Source organism: Phocoena phocoena, chromosome 13 (genome assembly GCF_963924675.1).
Source record: "Phocoena phocoena chromosome 13, mPhoPho1.1, whole genome shotgun sequence".
Lineage (NCBI taxonomy): Eukaryota > Metazoa > Chordata > Mammalia > Artiodactyla > Phocoenidae > Phocoena > Phocoena phocoena.
Genome location: NC_089231.1, coordinates 7732583 through 7760213, shown reverse-complemented (window position 1 = coordinate 7760213; position 27631 = coordinate 7732583). Strand labels below are relative to the sequence as shown.

Genomic DNA, 27631 nt, shown 5'->3' with positions numbered 1-27631 from the left:
TAGCCTCAGCACTACATATTGGGCACATCATAAAAACATGTCATTGCTTGTGCTACTTCTATAAAAGTGAAGTTTCTCCTGTTTTCTTTATCCCCTCTAGCAGCTTTGTGTAGCGGTGAAAGGGGAAAACATAATGGCCAAGGTCACAGCAGTAAAGAAAGGAAACTTCTTTGAAGAACAGAAAAGAGTATTTCCCCAAAAGGAAAACTGTGATACAAAAGAGGATTCTGCAGCTTTGCCTATGTATGGCTAAGGGTGCAGCAATTAACCTTCTAGAGGAAAAACAGCTTTTCCCTTCTCTTTACTAGGCAAATGGGAGCTGGAGGGCAGTAGCTACCTTAGGACAGTCATCTGTGGCCACACCACCAGCAGTTATCTGCCAACTGTGTCAAACTCATTACAAGGAACTGAAGGCTCCCCGCTCAAGTGTTCTTCAGCACCCATGAGGCGCGGGGAAAGAGCATCTTCCAGGGAGTTTGGATTGTAGCAACCTTTGGTGTTTCTCAACCTTTTTGTCATTATCAGCTCTATAAATAGGAGTCTTTTTAATCATATGTCACCTTATCACAACCCCCATGAAATATTAACTTCACAGATACCATATATCTGTTTATGTAATATCTATATATTTGTACTTTACACATAAAAAGACTAAATATAAAGCTTGCTAGCTTTATTTAATATAGGCTTAAGATGGTCAAATAAAATATTTAAGTTGAAAGTTAAATTAAAAACTAAAAAGCTATTCACATTTAACTTTATAACTGTGCTTGCTAATTTTAATGTAATTTATTTACACATATAAATTAATATATATAAAATTATATATGAAAATCATCAAATCATACAAATATATACCAGAAGTATAATCAATGTTTTATAAAATCATTCAAAACTGTTATTTTTCCAGGAAAAAAATTTAATTTCTTAAAAATTAATTATTTTAGTTAATGTTTAATGTTTGAAAGATATGAGAAAATAACTTTTAACTTAACCACCTGCTAAATATACATTCAGATATTACTGACATTTTTTCTTTTCAGCACTTGGCGTAATTAATTACGGGTTAAATAACTTTCATACACTTAGATATTAAAATATATACCATTTTTATTTCATTTTCAAAGCCCCAAATCAAAGCAAGGAAATCAATAAAACATCCACAAGGCAGCTGGTGGCAGCCAAAACATGCAGGCCACCTCTTGTCATGTGACTTTGGGATCAAGCGTTAGATCAAAAGCACTCCAGTCACAGCCATGCATGCTCGCACCAGCTTTTTAGCACTGATCTTGCATATTTCTCATACATGTTCCATGAGCTCAAGGTCAAAGCTTCTCAACTGATACCTAACAAGAGAAACTAAATACTAAGGAATAAGATTTTATTGAGCAGAGTTGAGCTTTTGAGGGCCACAAACCACTCTAACAGCTAAGATTTTTCTCCCCCATCCCTTTCCCTCAAGAATCACTTTTTGCTCCTTGTAGGGAGACATCACCCTTGTAGAGAACGCATGGTGTAACCTAATTAGCTTAGTCAGGACATCACTGCCACTTGTAAAATTTCCACGTAAGTAATTACTGCTGCTCTAGCACTGGGATAACTTAGTACTGATGAGACACTGAGGACCAGCTTTGCTGGGCATCATAAACCACTTCACTTACCAGACCTAAACCTTGCAAATCCATAAATTCAAAGGACTAAATAAGAATGAATTGATGGGCAAAGAGAATTATCACATGATCTATTACTTCATTATAAACTATTTTAAACAATTATCATATCTTAATTTTGACAACGAACCTTGTTGTTTTAATTTTCTCCGCTACTAAGCTCTATGTTCAACGTTTCATCAAAGTATGTTTTTTTAAGAATTCCAGGACTTCCCTTGTGGTACAGTGGTTAAGAATCCACCTGCTAATGCAGGGGACACGGGTTCGAGTCCTGGTCTGGGAAGATCCCACATGCCGTGGAGCAACTAAGCCCGTGTGCCACTACTGAGCCTGTGCTCTAGAGCCCATGAGCCACAACTACTGAGCCCGTGTGCCACAACTACTGAAGCCCGTGTGCCCTAGAGCCCGCACGCCGCAACTACTGAGCCCACGCACCACAACTACTGAGCCCGCGTGCTGCAACTACTGAAGCCCACAGGCCCAGAGCCCGTGCTCTGCAACAAGAGAAGCCACTGCAATGCGAAGCCCGCGCACCGCAACGCAGAGTAGCTCCCGCTCGCTGCAACTAGAGAAAGCCCGCGCACAGCAACAAAGGCCCAACACAGCCAAAAAATAAAAAAAAAATTCCAGACCTTAGGAAATTTCTGATACTGTATTCTAGACTTGCTTAAACTTATTATTTAGCCATAGACTATAAGAATAATTACTATCTAATACTTAGTGCACTTTCTAACATTTCATAAAGAACTTTACCCTCATTTAAAATGACAGCACAGGGAATGGTCCTTTATTATACTACATAATTGCCTCAAATGGTCTCCTGGAACCACTTAAAATATCCAAACTATAAAACACATTATAAAAGGCTTCCAAAATACTGGCAAAGAACAACCCAAAATGTGACCTTGATCTGAATACCTGGTGCAAGGTAAGATATTCTTCCTCAGTATTATTTACTTTCATCCTAAACTAAAATAATAAAGCTTACCTGATATATCTTTGGTGCATATGGTGAGAACTCTGATGATGTTTGTGATAAGAGGTTTCAGAAGCTCATCCTGAATCACAAGGTCAGGATCTACCAATAAACATGACTGAAGAAGCCTGGACAAAGAGGACAGGTACTCTAGGAGAAAGGATACCTATTCGAAAAAGGATATAAAGTAAGACAAAGCATGTCATATGAAAAGCCCATCTCAGTGATAAAGTATTTTAGTTCTCTATGCATTACAAGAAGTCACTTCTTTGTAACATAAGTTAATAAAAAAGTAATAAAATATTCATCATAATTTAAAGACTACAATGAATACACAGAAAGCATTATTTTTCTCATAAGCTTGTCATTAATGGCCACCTTAACACTGTCAATTATAATAATACCAAACAAAGCAGTATTTCCAAAACCAAATTCTGAATTCTATTTAGAGAAAGAAAGTCTTCATATTTTTCAAGTAGCTAAATTGTAGAATCAATACTCTGGAAGAAGCAAAAATGGCAGTCCAAAATCATAAAATCTATAATTTTGTAAAGAAAGATTATAAAATACTCTTTAAAGTGTACAACTGAGGGGTGGGAAAAGCCAGCTTAATAGCCTAGTTATTGCTACAAATAAAATGCAAACATGTCCAATGTTTGGCCTCAACTATCCTTCAGCATAAAAATACTATTCTTAGTTACAAAAGAAAAATTAAATCTTCCCCCAAATTACCAATAAAAACATCTCTGGAATGTTGCTTGATACATACTAATACCATAAGAAGTATTAACTGGCAAAAGTACTTTAAAAAAATTCTCTGGATATGTAATAATTTAAGAATAAACTGTGAGGGCTCATTTGTCCACTATCCCCAGGCAATGAGACAGCCCATATAAATGAACTTTACAGAGATATTCTGAAGCCTCTGTCTCGTTCTGTACACACGTGTGCGCACGCACACACACACACACGCACACACACACACACGCACACACACACACACACACACACACACACACTCTCACAGTTTTTCCTCCCACCTTATTCAGCTGCTGTTGTGAGAGCAGGGACCATTGGGCGTTTGTGGAGGCATAGTGCCTCTATGGTAAATGGCCTCAGACTATTTCCAAATAGTTCTTCTGTCCTACTGCTCTTGATGAAACGTACTCCCTTTATCTAATCTGCAGATATATTTTACATAAAAGTATAGGTGGTGCTACGCTTTTCCTGTTGGGTAGAACGCAAGCAGTTTGTGAAATTTAATTTCCTTATTGCTGTGAAGTATTTTTTGATCCCTTCATAGACTACACTACTGAAGTTACAGCGAGTCTGCCCTCTCCAGGTATGGTGTAACCATAAATAGATAAACCATGGGAGGTGAGGAAGCATTAGAGAGAGAGAACAACTGAGCTGTCAAAGATTCTTTTGTAAATTACCGTACTGAAGATGTAATCAGCTATTGATATGGTAGTTCACAAAGTAACTCTTTTTTTATGTTTGAAACTCCTTCTTCAAATAAATAGACCAACCAACCGACCCCATGCTTCAGAACCCTTGTACCTTGGCTGCCTGCAGGCTCGCCGTGCAGAGTCCTGCCCACACACTCTGCCCACGACCCACGGCGTGTTTCCTCACCTCCGAGGCATCTGCTCACATCTCACCTCCAGGAGGCCTTCTCTGACCACCACACAAGAAAAACATCAACCTGTCTCCCCTTTACCCATCCTCATTTATTTTTTCCACACCATCGTCACCATCCGATAAAACAGTTAAATTTTATTTAGTGTTTACTGTCTGTCTCCTGTACCGAGGACGCAGACTTCATGTGGGCAGGGGTATGTGTCTGCTTTGTTCACAGATGCGTCACTAGCACCTACAACACAATGTGGCAAAACATATGCTCCAAAATTTTTCTGGAATGAATGATCTTATATAAGGACAAAAAGGCAAGAACATTTAGTCTACATAAGGCCAGGTAGTGCAACAGTAAGAGCGTGGCTTCTAGAACCAGCCTGCGTGGGCTGGAATCTTGGCTCTGCCCCTTACTGTGTGAGTGACCCTGGGCAAGTTACTCATCTCTGGGCTCCAGTCACTTCCTTTATAATACAGGGCCGCTAACGGTACTTCATGTGATTGATGTGAGGATTACATAAATTCACACAAACAAGCACACATGAAGGTTTGTTACTGTTATTATTCATTCATTCCACAGGGACTGAATGAGCACCTGCCATGGGAAGGGCACTGTGCCCGACACTCAGGACACAATGGCATGAAACAGGAAGGCCCTGCCTTCATGGAGCCCTGAACCCTCTAGCCCCATCTCTGCCTCGCAGATTCTGCTCTGGCCACTGCTTTCTGCTTCTTGAATAGGCCAGCCCTCAGGGGCCCTGCTATGTCCCATAGGACCAGCTTCCTCACTAAGTTCAGGCCACACGTCACTGTCTGAAAGCCCCTCCCTGACCACCCTATGCGGAAAAGCCCTGCCCCCCCCCACTCTGACCTCACTTCCTGTCCCTGCTTTAGTTTTTCTTCTTCGACATCTAAGACATCATCAGGCACATATGTAGTTGCTCACTATCTACTCTCCCAACTTGAGGGAAAGGGTCTTTGCTTTATTCATTTAGGGAAGATCCTGGTGCGCAGTAGGCCCTTAATAAAGATTTGCTGGATGGACAGAAAAATGGAGGCGATGGCCATTATGCAAATAAGCACACTGACAAATGAAAACACTGCAATGGGACAGTGTTTGGAAGATGAGACACAGTGTTACCCAACCTTGTCCCGGGGTCCACCATATTCAGAAAGCTCAAAGGAGACAGCACGCAGCAACAGAGACTGCTCGTCCACCTGTAATTACCTCTCACCCCAAATAAATCGTGTAGCCCTTCTTACAAAATCTGATTTTACGGTAACGTTTCTATTAGCAGCAACTACACTAAATATCTGTGAAGGAACAAACATAAATTTATTATTAGATTGAGTTTTGAATATACACAGAATTTAGTCACTAAGTATTTCACAACTTCAATTTAGGTGGATGACAGAGACAGCCTAAAATCACAGAAGGGGAGGGTGGGCTACACAACATCCCCTTTTTCTAATACAGTGCTCAAAGATACCCGGATCCTTGATTAAACATTTCTAGCTGGTTAATGATGGAACCAGGAATACAATCTAGGTCTTCAAATCCCACTGCTCTTTTCTACCATCTATTAAGTAACCTATTTCAAATAACCTCGTCATACCACGTATATCCTGAGAGATTTTCAACCTTCTCCTGTGGTTAGTATATCAGCAGAATTTACGTTTCTGGCATTTAAGGGTAAACGAACGCACATGCAGACGCAGGCGCCTACCTGAGCCTGAGTGTGTTCAACAGGAGGTGACGCGGGCAGCAGGGCCTGGAGCTCCTGGACGCTTGTCTCTATGAGGGTGGCATCTGCGATGCTGTGAAGGACAGAGAAGGAACACCCTTCAGATGATCAGTATGCTTATTCCTGAAGACTAATTCGTGAGAATTTAAAGTTCGGATATAACCATGAACAGAATTCAAGAAAAAGGATTTTTATAAAATAACGGAAATAATTGTTTATAAAAAGTTACCCTACAGTATTTCAGAACACAGGAAAAGATCTCATCAGATAAATGTGGGAAACAAGGAATTCTAAGAAAAATATCTAATGAAACCTATTAAAAGCAGAATAAAATATCATAAAGCCCTTTCAGAAGGAAAAGAAACAAGAGCAAGACCTTGGTGGTTACGTGCCTATTTAAAACAGGAAAAACATTTGCCAGGAAATAAGTTCTGATTTAGAAAGTAAAAAATAAAATAATGAAAAACAAACAGGAAAAAAAAATTAAATCAGAAATGAAGAAGAGGGATCGAAATATAAGCCTTTGCCAAGAAAGAGTCTTTAATACCTCTGTGCCCTCAGTGTCACAACAGACTCTTAACTGACTCTGGAGAAGCAAGAATATTCCTAAAGCCCCATTCTGACCCTTTTTGAGGCAGGAAACATTCAAGAAGGAAAGACAATCAACTAGCAGTTTTCTTTTTTCAACTCTAGTAGGCATCAAAGTAGAAAAGATGACAAATGAATGTAAACAGAACAAACTCACACCCTGCTGCTTATTATAAGGGCAGAGTAAAGGAGTAATCACAACTGAGTGAAGGGAAGCAAGGCAGACTTCTTTCTTTTTAGACTGTTCTTATCCCAGAAAGAAAGCGAAAGCATTGTGATTTGGCAAAGAGGAGGAAGACATTTCAGACAGTGAATGTTCAAAGGGCAGAGACAGAGAAATGCAAATGAATATGTGGTGAACAGGAGGTAGGTACACTTGGCTAGAATAAACATATGTGAGGAGAAAAGGAACACTTAAGAGAGTATCCTAGACAACATCACTTTTAATCCTAACAGTAACCCCATTAACTAGGTGTTTATTAATGACACTTCAGAGATTAAAGTTACTTTCCCAAGGCTGCAACACGAGTGAGAGAATGAACTCTAATTAGGACTTAAGTCAGACTGAATTCAATATCCTTGGCCTTTTTAACTATACCATATAGCCAATCAGAAAATCAGAAAAAGCTATGTCAGACACTGATTAATATTAGGTAAATGAAAGAACCAAATCATGATTTCCCTAAATTTTATCAGACTACTTTCTGATAAAACTCTCAGGCTCCCATAACTAAGTAACTCCAAATGAACTTTAAAAATGACTTTTCAAACCAAGGACATTATTCTGATATGACTGCTAGGGAGATGAACCCCAAAACTCCTTCTTCCATTCTGAATGACCAAGGAGACTTGCATCATGTTCCCTGAATGTGGCAGAGGACAAATAAGGTTTCAGAACTTCGGAGTTTAAAAAAAATCAGGACGGGGAGCTGGGGAAGCTTAATAGTCAACATAACAAACCCATCCAAGTGCTTTAACATATCTAAAATAAAAACTGTCGAGACAGTTCTGGCAAAAGCAAAAACCTGCAGTCTACACGCCTCTCTGGGAGTATTTATCTCTTACCTACAAAGAAGCTCTATGAGACGAGCTTGTCGAAAAGCATTTGCAGTGTCGCCTGGAGTCGTTGCCAAGAGGCTGTCTAGGAGGCTGCACATCGCGGAAAGAAGAGGCGGAGTGACAAAAACACACTGTCTGGGCAGAGGAGCAGAAAGGGATGAATCATGAGGAAGCCGTGGAGATGCAGTTTCATGCTGACCTATTATTGAAATAAGTGTGAAAATTATCACCATTTTGTTTACCTTGTGGCTATGTACAATATTCACAAGTTTTGATAATCAGAGGAAGTTCCTAAAATCGCCAAAGAGAGATGGCTGGGAAATTCCCTTAACTGCTCAACCCCGAGGCCAGGGAGTCAGACGTCCAACTCCTCCAGAGTGTGAGTGTGTGTGTGTGTGTGTGTGTGTGTGTGTGTGTGTGTGTGTGTACCTTGGGTGACAGTGTACTAGCCAAGACAAGAAGGGCAGGGCATGGTTTTGTGTCCCAAGCATTCAGACACTGAGGAACAAACAGATGCTCCACAATCCTTTTTTTTGAAACTCTGGGGGTCAGAAGTGTTTCAGAATTCAAAATATTTTTAGATTTTAGAAAAGTAATAAGGTACATGTACCATATATTAATTAACACTTCCAATGGAATCTTGGGCATCAGCCCATAAGGATAGAAATGTTTCTGCAATGTAGCAGACACGTAATCACAGCAAGCAGGATGAATACATAAGCAAATACAACCTCAAACTAGAATTGGTCAGATTTTGCAGCCAACTATATGCAGGTAAGGGCAAGTTTTCCTGTCACCTGTGATCTGAGAAAACTTTCCATTTTCAGAGATTCTGGATCTTAGAATTGAAGATATGAGGGAACTTTCCTAGAAGACTCAGCAGGGTACTGCTAACAAGAAAGCTTAACCTGCCTCAAGATTCCCTCAGGACCTTCGTTTCTTATTTCTTTTTTTTTTTTTTTTTGCGGTACGCGGGTCTTTCACTGCTGTGGTCCCTCCCGCTGTGGAGCACAGGCTCCGGACACGCAGGCTCAGCGGCCATGGCTCACGGGCCCAGCCGCTCCTGCGGCATGTGGGATCTTCCCGCACCGGGGCACGAACCCGGGTCCCCCGCATCAGCAGGCGGACTCTCAACCACTGCGCCACCAGGGAAGCCCCTTCTTATTTCTTTTTAAAAGAAATATTATATTTTGAATAAATCAAACTTACGGAAAAGTACAAGAGTACAAAAATTCCCAATATACCTTCACCCAGATCTCTAAATATTAGTATTTTACCACATTTTATCTACCTACCTACCTACCTTCTTATGAACTGTGAGCTACACACAAATGCCCCTTTAATCCTAAGTTAACTTCCTAAAAACAGGACTTTGTCTTTTATAACCACAGTACAATTATCAAAACCAGGAAATTAACATTGATGCAGTGGTACTATCTAATCATAGACCTTTTCCAAATTTTGCACTGTCCCACCAACATCCTTTACAGCAAAAGGAAAAAGTTCTTTTTCTTGTTTGGATCCAATTTGAGATCTGCTTTTCCTTTAGTTCTCATGTCTCTGGGTTTTGAACTGGAAGGGTTCCTCAGTCTTGCTTTGTTTTTCAGGACCCAGACATTTTGTGAAGAACACAAGCTAGTTCCCTTGTAGAGTGTCTGATGTTTGATGTTCCCTCATAATTAGATGTTCAGGACATTATATCAGGAGAAACATGATTCCTATTAGGCCCATTATGGGTGGTGTTAACTTTGACCATTTGATGGATTAAGGTGGTGTCTACTAGGTTTCTCCATTATAAAGTTATAATATTTTCCTTTGTAATTAACTAATTCCTTGGAGGAGGCACTTTGGAACTATTTACTGTCAAGACAGATTTGATATTTTAAACTAAATTGGGAAAATTAAATTTAGGGAATTCCACAGAAATAGTTCAACTGCTTTTAAGGGAAAATTTTATATATTCACAGAAGATGTACTACATGTCTTCAGGACTTCTAGAGCAGCATACAGAAGAAAAGAATACCAATAAAATAGGAGGGGCTTAACATTTAAGAAATTCAAAATCATTCAATATATTTTTTAAAAATTTAGTATTTTATCTGGAGAGAACTATCTCAGTTATTTATATTTGTAATACTCAAATATACTAACATTTTTATTTTGTAATGATTCTTTTCAACTTTGTAGATCAAATGTACGCTTATAGATCATGAGACTCTGTTAAAGCCTTTCTTAAAAGATAAAAGGATTTTTCTTTTACAAAAGTTAGAAGCTAAACTTAGGAATGAGAAGTTGGACATCTAAAGTGGCCCTAATGTACATGATAGGGAAAGTTCTTGTCATCCTGCTCTAAACCACTTTGGGGCACAGTAATTCCCTGGTTAATCAAGAATTAACAGAACAAGAAATAAAAGGACTAACCAGCTTCATGGAGAAATCCTTCACTGAGAATTCCAGCTGAGGGAACTATAATCTCATTATCACTAAAAAAATTTTATCTTAACACTAACTATTTTAAAGAGATGGAATTTAGAAAGATATGTAACAACAAAATTGCTTTAGTCTTAAGGCTCACTGACAAAAGATATTTAATGCTTTCCAGTACTATTCAAAGATTCGTTGACAGATTCAACAAAAAGGAGTAAAATACTGTTTTGTCAAATACATACACTGAAGTAATTGGCAAACAGTAAAACTGTGCATGGGGGGCTTCCCTGGTGGTGCAGTGGTTGAGAGTCCGCCTGCCGATGCAGGGGATACGGGTTCGTGTCCCGGTCCGGGAAGATCCCACATGCCGCGGAGTGGCTGGGCCTATGAGCCATGGCCGCTGAGCCTGCGCGTCCGGAGCCTGTGCTCCGCAACGGGAGAGGCCACAACAGTGAGAGGTCCACGTACCGCAAAAAAAAAAAAAACACTGTGCATGAATATATATTCTAAGCACAATCCTTGAAAATAAATCCAAGTCAAGAATAATGAAATCAAAAAACAAACAAAAACCGCACAACTGTATGTTCACAGAAAAACCTGTATGACTGTTTGCAGCATTATTATTCATAAAAGCCAAAAAGTGGAAAAAATCCAAATGTCCTTCAACTGATGAATGCGTAAATGAAATGCAGTATATCCATATATATCCATATAGTATATCCACATAGTGGAATATCATTCAGTAATAAAAATTGAATCACTGATACAGACTACGACACGGATGAATCTTAAAAATATTATGCTGAGTGAAAGAAGCCAGACACAAAAGAACACATATCGTATGATTCCATTTTTATGAAATTCCAAAACAGGCAAATCTATAAAGAGGGAAAGTAGATTAGTGATTGCCTCAGGCTGGGGAGAATGGGGGAGATCAGGAGTGATTGCTCATGGGAACAAGGTTTCTTTTTGGGGTGATGAAAATGTTCTAAAACTGACTGTGGTAATGATTGCACAACTCTGTGAATATATTAAAAAACCATGAATTGTACACTTAAAATGGGTGAACTGTATGAATGTGAATTATACCTCAATAAAGCTGTTTTAAAAATAGTAACATAACACACTCTTAGAAATAAATATTCATGAAATTCATTATCAAATTTCATTTCATGCTCTGTGTCCTTAGCTACTTAAAACAACCTGAGTTTGCTCCTTTTGTTCTTAAGAGGATCAAATGAGTACTTTCTATAATTAAACTCTTTTGTATATTGTTAACATAAATTACTAAAAACCAAAACGAGACATTGTTTAGGAAGTTATGGAACAAACACTGTAATGAAAATTCAGAGTAAAGTCTTCCTTAAGCTAGTATCTCTAAAGTTTTAGAAAGCATTTTCTCTGCACATGCTTATATTTCAGTGTTTAAAATTACCTTTTTTTTAGGTAGTATATTCCATATAGGTTAGGAATTTAATGCTACCGAATAAAAGGTCTATCTACCGTCTTAGAAGAAACAAAAGTTAGGTTGTAATCTATATAAATATATAAAGCGTAAAGCATAATAGAGTTGGAGGCAGTGCCTAACACAAAGAGTAAAATCGATATATTGTCATTAATAAAAATTAATCCTAGGCTACTCATCACACATTTCTAACAAAATAAAGACTCAAAACACTTTGTGTGCTTTCAAATGAAAGCATAGGCTTTGCAAAATACTTACGACCCCATTCTCATCGCTTTCAAGTGGATTACTGTGGTAAATTGAGGTGTTTTCCCAAAAGGGGAAAAAAATGAAGCTAATTAATATTCATTAGTTCCTCGATTCAAACACCAAATATCTATTCTTACCTAATAGGAAACGATATGGCAATCAGACTGTTTATTTGATGGCCAAATTCCCATTTATTAGTTAAGAGTATTTGTTTTGTTAATTTCTGATATATTTATTCTATCATGTTCTGTGATATTTCGTTTTGTTCTTATCTAGACAGTTTATTCTGTGACTTATTTAATTTGGTTCTTATCTAAACATTTACTTTCAACATATCTGCCTGGACCAACTTATCATTTTTATTTTTGAAAGTAGAATGTCTTCCTAAAAGGATACCTTGAGCCACAAACTGGTCATGTGAGGCTTCAGGGAGAGGCGCCGTGCAGGGCACTAGCGGCTGAAATTCAGCACTTGCCGACGAAGCTGCCACCTGGGGATCAGTAAAGAAAATCATTCTATACTCGGAACAGTCACTCGTTAACATTACTAATTGGAAAATGAAACACGAGCAACATATATACAAGATATCCTTGAACAAAAAGGTATATTACAAAAATACACTAGTTCGCATAACTGGAAAATACTCCATATCTCAAGAGTTAAAACAGTGTTTTGAATGGCATTTTCTACTTCTTCTTATAGGACCTGTTACAGTTTATACAAATCAGTAACTCAAAGGAGCACAGTTTTGATCTGAAGCCCATCTAGAGTTTAAGGTCCTGATAAAGCCTCTTCCCACTTACGCTCAAATGTTGAAAGGCTAAAAAAAAAACTACTTTATAATTTTTTGTGTCCTTCGAGATATTTTGCACTTCTTAATTCATAATAAAGGGGTTTTTTAAAGTTTCAAATGGCACACACAAATTGTAATAGTGCCTCTAAAAGAATCAGCAGAAGTATTAAAAGATTGTTCTCTACCTCTCCCCATGTCACAAATGAACTGTTTTTAAAAATTAGGCAATATCTGACATTGTTCTTCAGAATACATTTTTTGGAAACATTAGACGTAACAGAAATTCTGTAGAAAACAAACACAATTTCACACACAGGTTTACCAATGAGCAGGCTGTAAAAGCCTTAAAACTGAAAAAGCCCAAACTGATGTCAAGTAACTCATATGTGGAAAATACTGTATCTTCCCATCAATTTTCTTTTCTCTGAGACAGCATGAACTTTCCATACTTGGATAAGCTCCAGGCCCGTGCATGTACACAGGTAAGCTGTCAAAAGAACTTATGAATCAACCCTACCACAAACCCAGATACTGTACAGCTCACGATATTTGCGTATTGATTACATATCTATTCTAACGCTTAAAGTAGGTACCTTAGACTTGATATAACAGGATGAAAACAAAACCCAAGGTTATTTTCATTTGCAGTTTCTGACAGTAAAGAGAATATAAATTTGAAAAAAATGGCACACGAAATTAACATACAGTTTTAAAAAATCCCTCTTTCAACTTAGGACCTCAATCGCCTCCACCACTTCAAATATGACATTACAGTAATAAGAAATAAGTGACAGAAGCTGTAGCCAAAAAAGCAAGCTAAGCACGTGAAGTCATCTAAAAATGAAGGCTGGATAAATCTCAGTCTAAAGAAATCACTCATAAATAAGCATGTATAAAATGCCTTATTTGATATAACATTAGATCTACATAACAGGGAAAAAAACCTAAAGACATTTTAAAAATTATATTTACCTACAATTGGTTATAAGAGATGTGTTTAAAAAAAAAAAACAGTTCCTGTCAATAGACATCCAGATAACTTTTAGCGTGTGAAGCAACAAGCACACACGGAGACTGACATCACAACCGTGCAGGAGCTGATGAACGAGCCTGGCTCCTGCCACAAGCTCCCTCGGTTACACAAGAAAATTTAAGAGGACAAGGATGCCGGAATCCTTTATCTTTTCACTGAACACCCTTTCAGTTGGCAAACACTCAAGCAGTCCCCACTACTGATGAAAACAGAGATAGCATTCACTGCAGGAAAAGAGCTTCTGAGGGCCGCTAAATACCTGGCTCATGAGAACGCTAAGCTGCCATTCGTGACCAAGGTCAGGCATTAAACACCATGATCGTCCTCTGTATAGTCCAAGGAAGGGACACACAAAGTTTGAAAATATGGTTTTAGAAAGCATCTAATGGCTGCATTATAACTTACCCCATATGGCTGAGAAAACACAAGAACTTCTTTCTATAGCAATATACTGTGTTTTAAAAATTGATTAGGGGTGATTTATATTTCCACTAGCCTATCTATATTTTTTAAATTTGCTATATTAACATATTACTATTTTAATAAATAAAGGTAAAAAAGTATTAAGATGACTTGTTCTACTACTATGCTCAAATCCTGTTTGCTTGAAAATAATCTTCAATGGACACTCATTTGATTATATTTAATAATACACATCAATACATAAATGTATTGTCATCCTGTTCTATAAAATAACTTTTAACTACCACCAAATAAATGTAATTCATCTTTCTCTAATGTCCTTTGTAATGCTTCCTGACATTTTACTTTGCTGAAATGTCTTTATATCTTTACAGCTGTTATCTCTTATCTCTTCAAATCCAAAACCGGACTTGGCTCTCCTGGCTAACCCCACCTGGTTACATCAGGAATCAAACTTCAGCCTTCTTCCCACCCTCAAAACAACCCCATCTTGCATCTTCTGAATATCTAAGGCATTCAGTACCACACAGGTTGGCATTCAGCTATTTCCTAATTATGCTTTATGTTCTCAAGTAGACTTTCAAACCTCAGAAGTGGGTACTGAATTCTAAGACATATTTTAGTATCTTTTTAGTTCCTTGCAAATGTGTACATAATACAAAAAAGGGATTGATCCTTTAAAGCCCATTTCAATTGCCACTTCTTACACAAAATCACTCCCTATTTCATCATTCCTTCTAATCTAAGCTCACTGCACCCTGACTGTAACATCTATTTCGGGACTGATCACATCTCGCTCTGTAGTGAAGGAGCAAAACATCATGGCCAACGACCTGGGCCCTAGAGCCAAACACAATTCTGGATTCAAATAACGCTCCACCAGTTAGCAGCGCTGGAACCTTACACAAGACACTTATTCATTCCATGCCTTAATCTCTTCTTCTGTAAAACAGTAAAATGATTATCAATTTTTTAAAGACTAAGAGGACCCATGAGGAAAATTTCTCTATAAATGTTTAAATAAACTTAAAGTAAAATCAGTTTTCCTTAAATTAGTGCTCAAGGAAGTTTGAAAGAATCACATATTTCACAAAGAAAAGCTCAAAAGCAAATGACCCACATTTCCTCTTTTTTGATAACTGATAAAACAGATTTTAAAAAATACAGACATAATTCTGCTCAAGAGCAGCAGAAAAGATCAAATTTTGTTCTTAAAGCTGTTGCTACAAACTGGTTTGTCCTAGGGCGTATACGCCTATCTAGTTTGGGTATTTCTGACAAGTAGAAATGTGATCTCAGGAGGAAAAACAACTGATACCTGACCCCTCCCCTGGGGAAGGATACACTGAGTTGAGGGAAGCCATCTCTGAAAAGGCATTTATTTACCAGGGCAACACCCCCAAGGTAACAATGACACTCCTTACTCTACCTATAATTTACAAAACATACAAGTCACAATCAACTAAACTAATATTCATTAGATAACACCATTAAAGTCCCTAATGTGGCATTAACAACGCAGAAAAGATAATGATCCAGCAACAGCACACTGGATGATACGACCCATATCAAAAGACAGTGCTTTCCTCAGAAAGACAAAGTGGAAAGACAAACCAATCAACAAATTGTATCTTTTCTCAATTCTGGGAGACATACAAAATAATGATATTAATAACAAGATAAACTCATTAGCAAGATTTACATCCACTCAACTGACACCTCAATTTGTAACTTCAACATTTTCTTATACCTGAGAAAGTATTAGTTGGTCTGGGTACTGACAGTTTAGGTTTAAAGTAATACTGGTATAAGGGCTTCCCTGGTGGTGCAGTGGTTAAGAATCCGCCTGCCAATGCAGGGGACACAGGTTTGATCCCTGGTCCGGGAAGGTCCCACATGCTGCGGAGCAACTATGCCCATGTGCCACAACTACTGAGCCTGCACTCTAGAGCCCGTGAGCCACAACTACTGGGCCCGCAAGCCACAACTACTGAGCCCAAGCACCACAACTATTGAAGCCCGTGAGCCTAGAGCTCATGCTCCGCAACAAGAAAAGCCGCTGCAATGAGAAGCCTGCACACCATGACAAAGAGTAGCCCCCGCTCGCCGCAACTAGGGAAAGCCCGCACACAGCAACAAAGACCCAATGCAGCCAAAAATAAAGAAAGAAAAAAAGAAATTTAAAGTAATGGTATAAGGAATAAACTCTCCATATTTGTCTCCTGCTGGAAAAAAGATACATAGCATATCTCATATGGTAAAGAAAACATGACAATTCGTAGAACTGGGGTAATTAGATTAATTTTTGTGAATAAAAGTCACCAATTCAGTGAGTAATTCACCAATACCAAAACTCTTCTGTTTGGAAACCAAAAAAGAAAGAAAAAAGTTGACTGTAAAAATTCTAACAGGTAATACTAATCTTTTGAGGAACTACAAGAAGGTAAATCTTACATAAGACTATATATATGAATTCTTAAAAAAAAAAACAGATTTCACTGGTATGTATTTCTAAAAGTCTATGTGATAACCTAACATAAACAAGTTAAAGACTTTTGCATTAATAGACGTGCTTCTATTTTAATAATGATTATAATAAGTGACATATTTATAAAGTGTTTCTTGGAAAATCTAGTAGCTTAATCTGTAAGATTTATATATTATTATAAAATAGAGAAATGCAAAAGTTTGATTTGCTTTTGTTTTTGTATGTAAGTTTCCTTGTATAGAATAAATATAACTTGGGGACTTCCCTGGTGGTGCAGTGGTTAAGGATCCGCCTGCCAATGCAGGGGACATGGGTTTGAGCCCTGGTCCAGGAAGATCCCACATGCCACGGAGCAACTAAGCCCGTGTGCCACAACTACTGAGCCTGCACTCTAGAGCCCGTGTGCCACAACTACTGAGCCCGCGTGCCACAACTACTGAGCCCGCGTGCCACAACTACTGAAGCCCGCGCTCCGTAACAAGAGAAGCCACCGCAATGAGAAGCCCACACACTGCAACGAAGGGTAGCTCCCACTCGCCGCAACTAGAGAAAGCCCGCGCGCAGCAACAAAGACCCAACACAGCCAAAAGTTAATTAAAAAATAAATGTAACTTGATATCTACAAAATAGCTAACTCAAAAGTTATTTACAGCAATTACTATTTACTGCATACCTACTATAAGCAAAGAACTGAAGAATGTACAAAGATTTCAAAGTTAGTCTACAGCCCTTTAAACAAACAGGGTAACCTAAGAAGAATTATTTTTAAGCACATATTAACGCTGTACTTCTGTGAACTAAATAACCAATTAATACAATCCCCTTTAGCATTGAATCATATAATTATTTCTCTTATTGAGACAAAGATACACACTATTTCTAGCTTGCAAAAGAAAGCATGACATCTAGTGGAACTGGAGTAATTATTCTGTTTTTCTAAATAAAGGTTCAATTTAGCACTAAACATAAACTCTTCTGAGTCTAGAGGGAAAAAAAAAAAGTCTCTTAAAACTTAGCAAAAAGTACCAGTCTCTTGAGAAACTGTAGGAGGTGAATCTTATTAATGCCTGTTTAATTATTTAATTCTCATATTATTTTTGCTCCTGGAAGCAGTGGGGTCGAGGCTCTGCCTTCCTAATAGGTTCTACAACACAGTATATTGTTCCAAAAATACATTGCAATGCTTTCCAGTTGAGAATGATTTTGTATGCTTATAAAACAAATGAAACCTAGCATGTCATTATTTAGAGATAATTAGTGTCTCAAACTTTTTAGAACAAAGCACCTTATAAATAAAAAAAAAAAGGAAGAAAGGCAGGCAGGTGTACATAAATTTCAGGTATTTCAGATAATCAAGACAAGCTTCTATTTGATGCAAACATTTAGAAATGTGTTTAAAATCATTAGTGCCACACTGGAATCATCTGAATGGATCAACATTCTTCAAACTGCCTTGTCCTTAAGCAAACTTTCAGGGTAATCAAGCATTACTAATCATACGGGATTTGTTCTCTTTTTCTACTACTACTGATAAACATTTTAAAACTTTTGAACTTCCGGTTCTATCAAAAAAGGTAGGAAAGAGGTTGAAAATTCATCTAAAAGGATATTCAGTGCACTTATTTGAGCAAAACAGACACTAGTTCTGCTACAGACGGCACTTTAAATAAATCACAGTTGTTGTGGTCATAACCTTATATTTCACATCCATTCTTATCCCTCCACTATGTAAATTCAAATTTTTTCAGAAATTCAAAATGCAGCACTTATGCGTTCTTTGGAAGTACCATTGTTTCCAAAGTGGAGAGAGAACTTGGATCTCGATCTTGACTGGACATCCGAGATGGAGCCCTCCAAAACTTGAATGAGTCATCTAAACCTGTGACAACAAGAAAACTGTCAAGTGAATAGCCTTCTGGGCACTGTAACGATTAACAGAAAGAATACTCCTTACATGAAACCAATCCAGAACTAAAGAAGTGTGAAGGAAGTGTGCCTAATTTTTATTATTCTTAATTAATTTATGTATACAGCATGCTTCACAAAAAAATTTAAAACAATTAGTTGACTGCGCTTTAGTTTAATCTAACACAATTTAGCAAGAGCACCAGCTCCCAAACTTCAAAGTGCAGAAGAATCATAAAGGGCTTGTTAAAGTGGTTTCCTGAATCCTATTCCCAGAGATTCCATTCCCCAAGTCAAGGTCGGGGGTGGCGTAAATCTGCATTTCTAACAAGCTGGAAGCAGATGTCAGTGCTGCTGGTTCAAGGGCCATGCTTCCAGTAACACAGATACAGAGAAATCCAAACAATTAAAGTGGTCACTTTCCTCACAGGGACATTTGTTTAGAATGTTCAAAAACGTCATTAAATGTCATTCTCCTCTTAATGCCTCCAAGAAGTGAGCAGAAAAGTGAACTAGAAATTTACATTTAAGTATTTCAGGGTAAGGGAACTTCATGTTTGCAGTTTACTCTTAAATGGCTCAGAAAAAAAATATATATATGTATATATGCATATAAATAAATATATTTCACTTATACGCACATACATACACATGGTATAGGAGGGCAAATATAGTAAAATGTTAACATTTGGGAATTCTTTGTTCTATTCTTGTACCTTTTCTGTGGGAAATTATGTCAAGATTTTTTAACATTACTTTTAAATTTTTATTATTTTATATTTATTTTTATCTTAAAATTGTTTTTATTCTTACTATTAAATTATCATTTATTATTATGAGACATAATTATCATTTATATGTGCTAAGATCTTATACTTAGGAAATCCAAGAGAATCTACAAACAAGTAGAAATGAAAAGATTTCAGCATATATTTTGATAAATGAGTAACATTCCAAAAGACAAATAGCTTGTCAATATATTAGCAAAACAAATTAGAAAATTTAGTAGGAAAGGTCTCATTCTTGTTTGCCTGGGAAGAACCTTCCAAAAATTTAAGACATTAATAGAGGAAAAAACTGTAAAACTTTACTAAAGGGCATGAAATAACTTATGAAACATTAGTAAGATGTCAAAAACGGTTTCCATGAAGAATTTATAAAATAGAAAAATGTTTAGGCAATGTTTAGTGAAAGGAGGAAATACTAAAATGTACATAAGATATGAACACAATTATGTAAAACAAACAAGAGCTATACAGAGAAAGAAGACTGGAAGAAAATACACTGTAAGGTAACAAAGGCAACCTCTGGGTAATGGGACTAGAGAATGTTTTCCTGTGTACTTTTCATTATTTTTCAAATATTTTGTAACAAACACATAGGTTTTTAACAGTTTAAGAAATGTTACATTTTATTAAAAATATAAATATAATATTCTTACCATTTAAGTCATTGCCTTCAGAAGTTCCATTAAGAGCAGAACAATTCAAATCAAACGTATACCGTCCCAGGTAACAATGTTTTACCATCTGATTCAAATGTTCATAAAAATGGCAGTGGTACAAAAGAGCCTGAAGGGCAGGTTTTCCTATGAGCGACAGGCCAGAGTCCTCATCATGAACACAGGGGCCCTGTAGGAAAAGAGGGGGAGACAGTGATTTATCACTTAATTTCTTCAAAAAGACCCACGTCTCCCCACATTCCCCTCAACGAAACAAATGGGTCCCAGATGTGACCATTCTCCTTTCACCTGCCCGTCTTTCCCCACATATACCAGCCTGACCCAGGCAGAGGATTTCACAGGACTCCAGGTCTCTGCTGCCTAAAAATCCACTGAAGGCAGAAGGCTGATCTAGTCGCTCTCTTGAGGGGCTAGAATGAAAAGCCTGATATCCACAGTAAAATCTGTTTGCCACTTTACTTCCCACTGAATTAACCCTTCTTCCAAGGGAATTCCTTGCATACATGCACGCATGCGTGCAAACACACACACACACACACACACACCTTCCAGCAGGAGGCTGAGAAGGATCTGCCATTGCAAAATTTTAATCTCTTTGCGCTTTTTTTCAAATAATTTTTTGCACTGTCACTACTTTTCCTGGAATATCCAAATGGCAAAAATCAAGCAAGCCATTAAAAGTATGCAAAGGATTGGTTTAAAGTATGCAAATAATCACATCATTAGTTTATAAATATTTCTCTTTTTTGGAAAATGATAATCAATATAGTTAAGACTTTTCAAACAGACCATAATAGAGAGAAAAATAAAAGATAGAAAATCGAAATCTAAGTGCCAACAGGAAAGGTCTGGTCAAAGCCTATTCAAAGTTTACCATTAACTGAAATTTGCATACGTGCCCCTTCTCTCATGCCTCCTGGTCACCAAGGAAAGATGGATATTAAAACTTACTATCCAGGAAGATAAAGTAATAGTTAAACGTATAATTACAGTTAAAGATATAATTACATTAAGAAGATTATTTCCATTAACCCTTCTCTTTAAGAATATTATTAAAATTAAATGTCTTACTTCAATATTAAATACTTTTTATTTTTATGAATTTGTTATTGTTGTGTTCTAATAAACCTACCCAACACTGTGAGCTTTACTCTTTACAAATAGAGCAATTTACTTGTCCAAGAAGGAATAAGACTCTTTAACGAGCAGTCACAGACGCTGGTCACCGTGTTAACTTTAAATCCGGAGCTTGAGAAGCGGCAGGCGAAACAGAGAGGAGTACATGAACAGGGTCACGTGGCTCCCGTTTGTGAACCAGGTGCACATTTCAGGCAATGTGGCCCTTTCGTGAATTACTTTATTTAAATATCTAGGACAAAGTAATTCATCCAAAGCCACAGAGCCAATCCTAACATTCAAAATGTTCTATCTTTTAAGCAACTTATAGCATTCATAAATGTAAAAAGCACACGTGAGATCTGCAATAGTTGCTTAACATCACAAATTAAAGCCCCCATTACATTGATTCCAGGAAGGACCAACAACCAAGAGGAGAATTAAAAATAATTCAGCAAAGGTTACTAGCTTAATTGCAGCTGTGTAACATACCCCAATAAATCAATAAAATAAAATTATTAAACAAAGTACCACAAACACTATTTTTTAATTTATTTCATAATAATACTAAGAATAATTTTCAAATATTTTATTATACATATTATATAAAATTATTCAAAATTTTTTCTTGTGCAAAATTGTGTCTATATAATTGTTTCCTGGATGAGTTAACAGCCACAGTCCAAATTAACAAAGGTTTAGCCAAAAATACATGAAGGAATGTAAACTGTATAAACGCTGAAAACAAGTTCCTCAAGAGTTCTTAAATCTGCTGATTCTTTATTCGGTAAAGGCCCACTGAGGCTGATGGTTTCACCACGTGCTAGAAGGAGAAGTGTTACAAACCCACTGTCTTCTAAAATCCATCTTTTCTTTAGTTATAAATATTTTCAAAGTGAGAAATTACACACGTAAATATGATGCAGAACTATAGTAGTTATTCTATAAATATGTATAATTATCATGGTATATAATTGACATAATATTCACCCTTTAATTAATATATTTTAAAAATTCATTTTTTTCTCTAGTTCTTACTAATATAAAAAGAAAAAAGATTTAGAAAATAAAGATAACAAAAGAAGTCATAAAAGACATAAATTTAAATCAACCTAGTAAAGTTTAGAACCTGACTTTTTTTCTTCGCCTATAAGTCACAGTGAAAATTATTTGGCCTACCAAGATTGAAAAAGTTAAACTAATTCTGATATGAACAAAAAAATTAATATCCCAGAATTTAAAGACCAGGAGATAGAAAAGATAAGGAGCAGAATATTAATTCAAGAGGCCTAATATAAGACTCATATAATTTCTAGAAAAATAAAGAAAAAGTCATTTTTAAAATAAATAAATATGAAAAAAAATTGTCAGAGCCAAAAGAAATAGAACATCTATGTCTCCAAATTAAGGAGCTTAATAAATATCAAGCAAGAGAAATGAAAAAAAGACATAGAATCATAAAATTCTAGAACATTAAAGACAAAGTGAAGATAGTAAAAGAAAAAGTCATCCATAAAGAGGTAAAAAGAATCAGATGGAAAAATTCTGAAGAGTGCCGGCATGCGCTCCCTCTTTCGTTTTGCCTCGTTGCAGCCGAGAAAGCAACATGGGTCACCAGCAGCTCTACAGGAGCCATCTGAGAAAATTCGGCCAGGGTTCTCACTCTTGCTGCGTTTGCTTAAACTAGCACAGTCTGATCCAGAAACATGGCCTCAATAAGTGCCGCCAGTGTTTCCCAGTATGCAAAGGACATCGGCTTCATTAAGTTGGACTAAGTGTGAACTTCTTGAATGGGGTCATCAAGCATATCTACTTTCCTCAGAAACAATACTAACTCTCTGTATATAAATAAAAATGTTAAAACTTAAAAAAAAAAAAAAAGAATCAGATGGGTATCCAACTTCTCATCCGTAGCACGAGATGTTAGAAGACAGTGGAGCAAAATTCTTAGGAGGAATGATTTCAGCCTAATACCTAGTAGCCCAAACTATCAATCCAGTGCAATTTAAATACATTTTCAAACAAACAAGAACTCAGAAGTTTGTCACTCATGCATTTGTTTTTAGGTAGGAATACAATTATTTTGAGGATGATTACTAGGAAAGGGGATTCTAACTGAAGAGAAAGGATGATTAAGAGCTTAGAAAAACTTGAGCTATGATACGGACTCACAATGCAAGAAAAAAAATTAACAGAAACTCCAAGGGCAAAAAAATCACCCAACGCCCAAATCAAGTTTTTAAATCACACACACACACACACACACACACAAATACCAGGAAAGTTTTCCTCTGAGTGCCAGAGGGGTCATAGCCCTGGAAGCATGGATAAGGAAGTATAACAACAGCCCAACAAATAATGGCTCTGTAGCAAATTACTAGTTTTCACTTTTTAGAATCAACTTATAGATATAAGGAGGCTGTAGAAGAGAATCTAACCATAATCAGCCTTCACAAAGTAAAAGTAGAGATGAAACTGGCAAAGATTGGCAGTAGAAGTGGGGGACGAGATACCAGTAAAAGGAACAACTTAGCCACATCTTACCTTCTAAATGGGGGTGGGCAAGAGATATGACCCATAGGTAAGGAGACCAGAAACAGCAGGGGTGACCAGGGGAGAAACTAAGACCACTAACAGAACTATATTGGCAGGACATTGTTTAAGTGAGCTAAATCCTATGTATTGACACAGTAAAGGAACAAACATACTGTATTACTGCAAACACACTATTTAGAGACAGGAAGGTAACTACCTGAAGAATTAAAATCAGTAGGAGGTAAAGCTGTCTCTGTGAATGAAGAAGGTAAAGAATTTCAGCATAAGCTGTATTAGCTTTTTTAACCATATATATTCATTACTTGAAAAAAATAATTTCTTCTAAAAATTCAAACATTTCACTCAAAATATTTTTAAATTTCTCAAACAAAACCAGATGATCTGGAATACGTACATATTACATAACCATTATTTATTTTTTATTTGATTTATTTTAGCTAAGCATTTAGCCTGAATCCCCAATCTCCATGTGCCAGAGCTTCCTAGTAGCAATGGCACATTATCAACAGAGCTTTAATCACAGCAGTGAAGCCAAGTCCAGCATAAGCACAAAAGATGGTGTGGCTCAGGCTTTCCACACATGACTAATGTACAAGGGCCAGAACAATGAAGCCTTTCACGCATGTACTAGGCTTCGCTCCATAGATTCATCAGTAATTGATGGGGCTGTCTTCTGGTAAAGCGGGGAAATCAGCACAGTCTAATTGCTCTGTCTCAGGACGTCTATATCCTTACCAGCCTTGCCCTCAGGTGAGCGCTCGGGCCGCCAGATCATCTGCAAAATTGCCAGGGAGAGCTGAGAAGGGCAGTATGCAAAGAAAGAAAACTCTTCAAATCACCAAGAGCCATAACAAATAAGTTTGCAAAGAAAACAGCAATTATGTCATAGAATACTCCGATTAATTTGAAAATATTGATCTCAAGGATGCAATAAGCTACAATATTACATTTAAGACATTTTACTCCTAGTGTCACAGTACTAACATACCCATTAGCTATGATTCAAAAGCAAACAAAATTGCATGTAAGAAGAATGGAGAATATTTTCAAGAAGAAAAAGGAATTATTTTGATACATAACAAAATTTTTAAATGCTATAATGTAATGCAGAGATTGAAAAAAATGACCCTAGTTACATAAGAAATCCCTAACTGCATATAAATTATGAATATAGTTAAAATGGTATTGTTTCTCTGACACCAAGTACTTAGCATTTTGTGAAATCAATACTCATAATGATCCATGATGAACACATTAGAAGATGAAAAACATGCACTGATAATTATAACATCACATATGAAAACGATACATACTACAGCTATAAATGAGTCGGCCATCTCTCTACAACACATATAAACACATATGCAGACAGTCTAGCTATGTCCACTGCGAGTGTATAGAAGCAAAGACCCCTCCCTCGGAGCAACGAGCATATCTAGAACTCATTTCTATATACGTTCTCCATTGAAAGAAATCAGGGCTCTTTGAGCAAATATCTGATTCCAGGGTGGCGCTGGGAAAGTCAAGAACATCTTGCTATGCCAGGAAGTAAACAAGTACTCAAAGGTTGATAAAGACATGCTAAAAGGATATAGGAGTCTTTGTGAAGGAAGTCCTCCTAGCCAAATCTGAAACAATTTGAACATCTAAATAAATAATGATAGAAAGAGATCATAATCCATGAAACATACTAAGAATCCTTGAGTCCATACTGGTGTAAATAAATAAGTGAATAAATAAATAAGAAAGGAAGGCTCTTCCCTACAGTAAAATGTAATTAATGTGGAAGAAATAATGGAATTAGAAAATCATCATTTGGCAACCATTCTGTAATAACTGCTTCAGACAAGAAGCACAAATGGAAGTTAAAACTAATAAAAGTTGATGAGAAATAGATATTTTACAGTCTCAAAGCACCTCCTGGCAAAAGGAAAAATTTTAAGTCCACAATGGAGAAAACAGACCAACTCTACCTTAACCAAGTAAGCAAGGTTAATATCACCAGCAATGGGACAAAGAAATAGCCTATCTGCTGATATAATATAAGAAGAAGCACAGAGCACTTCTGTGGCTTTTCTGCCAAAAATGCATAACCTGAATCAAATTCTGAGGAAACAGACAAACCTAATTAAAGAATATTACAAAAACTAAATAGGCTATGCTCTTCAAAAATGCCAAGGTCATAAATGTTAAAGATTTAGGAACTATTTTAGATGAAAGAAACTAAATAGACATGACAGCTATATGCAACATGTATTCCTAAATTGGATCCTAGATCCTGACTGTCTGCTTTTTGTTTGTTTTCTATGAAGGACAGTAGTGGGACAATTGGAAAAATTTGAATACTTTCCACATTTTGGTAATTATTATAGTGATTCTGTAAGAGAATGTCCTTGTTTTTAGGAAACTCACAATTAACTATTTAGGGAAAATAGAAGTATATGTCTGCAACTCTCAAATAGTTCAGAAAAAAGACACTAGGTAGAGCTAAAGCAAATATGTTAAAATTATAACATTTGGGGAATCTGGGTGAAGGGGATATAAAAACTGCTATACTGTTTCTGCAACTTGCATTTAAGTCTAATTTTTTTTCAAAATAAAATTTAAAAAATAAAATAAAATATATGTGCCAACTCCTCTCACAAACATGGAAAGGAATGAAAGCATTAACAAGTGTATTTACACCACAAACTGACATCTCATTATATTACTTAAGTGCATGAAATTACCTTTACATTTAAATCTGTGACACCATTTTCAAGGGAAAGAACAACTTTAATATTGTAAAAAGTACACATAGCTACCATGAGCATATATAAAACACTGTAGTAATGTTCTCTTGGTAGAACACTGTCTTCCCCCCACAGGCCATAAGTCCCAGAGCACTAAGTCAGATCATCTGTGAATCCCCAACATTTAAATACTCAACAAACATTTAGAGAAATGAACTGAAACAAACTACACAGATAATCCCTATCTAACAGATTTCTTGTTATAATCAACTCTAAGATTCCATTCTGGTTGTTAAAGTTGCTGGGATATGGATTTGTGACATTAGTTCTCAAACTGAACCCAGAAACAGAATCTTCCACATCCAGGAATACTAAATCCAAGTCAGACTCTAGGAAACCAGTTTACAAGACGCTGCACAGCTGGGAACACAACATAGTTGAGGGTCCCCTGGACACTAACTCTGTTTTCCCTCCCTAAGAGAGGAATGTAGCCTTGAACAAAGAAAGGCCATTATTATAAACGCTGCTGTTAAAAAACAGAATAGAAAAGGTCTGTGATGCCCCGAGGACCGACGCACCAGGAACGGGGCCCTATGAGGGCTGCTGGGCGCCCGGGGAAGCTGCGCTGAGAGGCTCTTTACCTGTTCCTACTCCTCGTGACCGCCCACTCCCAGTGTGCTTCTGTATCCATGGAAATCCAAATGGGAATTTCACTACAAAAAGTAAGACCTGATTTTCAACTTTATTTACTTAGCAACATCAAGAAGACTAACGGGATAAATGGAATGATTTGCACATCTCTACGCATTAGCAAAGACGGATAGAGGACCACTCTCTGTGGATGGGGCTGGGAGAAACATTTTTTTTTAATATTAAAAACATGGTCCTGAAATACACATTCCACCTAGGAAGATTAAGTTAAATAGTAAGAAATATGCAAGGCAGTAAAGGTAATATATGAGAAGAACCTAATTTAATGGTATAGACATTAAATGCTAGTATCTTTCAGAGAAGAGGAAGATTAAGATGGATTGTAGCAGTTGGTGAAAGTATTTTTTAAAAAATACTTTCTTTAAATTAAAAAAAGTTTTATTGTACAACACACGGAATATAGCCAATATTTTATAATAACTATAAATATAATATAAGCTCTAAAAACTGTGGATTACTATGTTGTACACCTGAAACTTATATTGTATATCAACTATACCTCAATTTAAAAAAAGAAAAAATAGTTTGCAAATGAAGTAAACGTTATCCAAAAGCGCCTTGAAAACACTGCTAAATTTTGGTAGCCTTATAAATAGACTAA

At 36.8% G+C, this 27631-nt stretch overlaps 1 protein-coding gene and 1 pseudogene across 1 annotated transcript in view; one reads left to right on the top strand and one right to left on the bottom strand.

The window, feature by feature from the left end:
- The window catches only part of RTTN (rotatin), a 138450-nt gene that overhangs the window by 32270 nt on the left and 78549 nt on the right, over positions 1-27631 (bottom strand). The window contains exons 33-38 of the mRNA XM_065889552.1: positions 19895-20084; positions 18336-18427; positions 12208-12301; positions 7677-7869; positions 6006-6096; positions 2659-2812 (exon numbers count right to left, since the gene is read on the bottom strand). Of these exons, the coding sequence (XP_065745624.1) occupies positions 2659-2812; positions 6006-6096; positions 7677-7869; positions 12208-12301; positions 18336-18427; positions 19895-20084 (814 nt within the window). The remainder of the gene's footprint in view (positions 1-2658; positions 2813-6005; positions 6097-7676; positions 7870-12207; positions 12302-18335; positions 18428-19894; positions 20085-27631) is intronic.
- On the top strand, positions 22638-22806 carry LOC136133211 (small ribosomal subunit protein uS14-like; annotated as a pseudogene).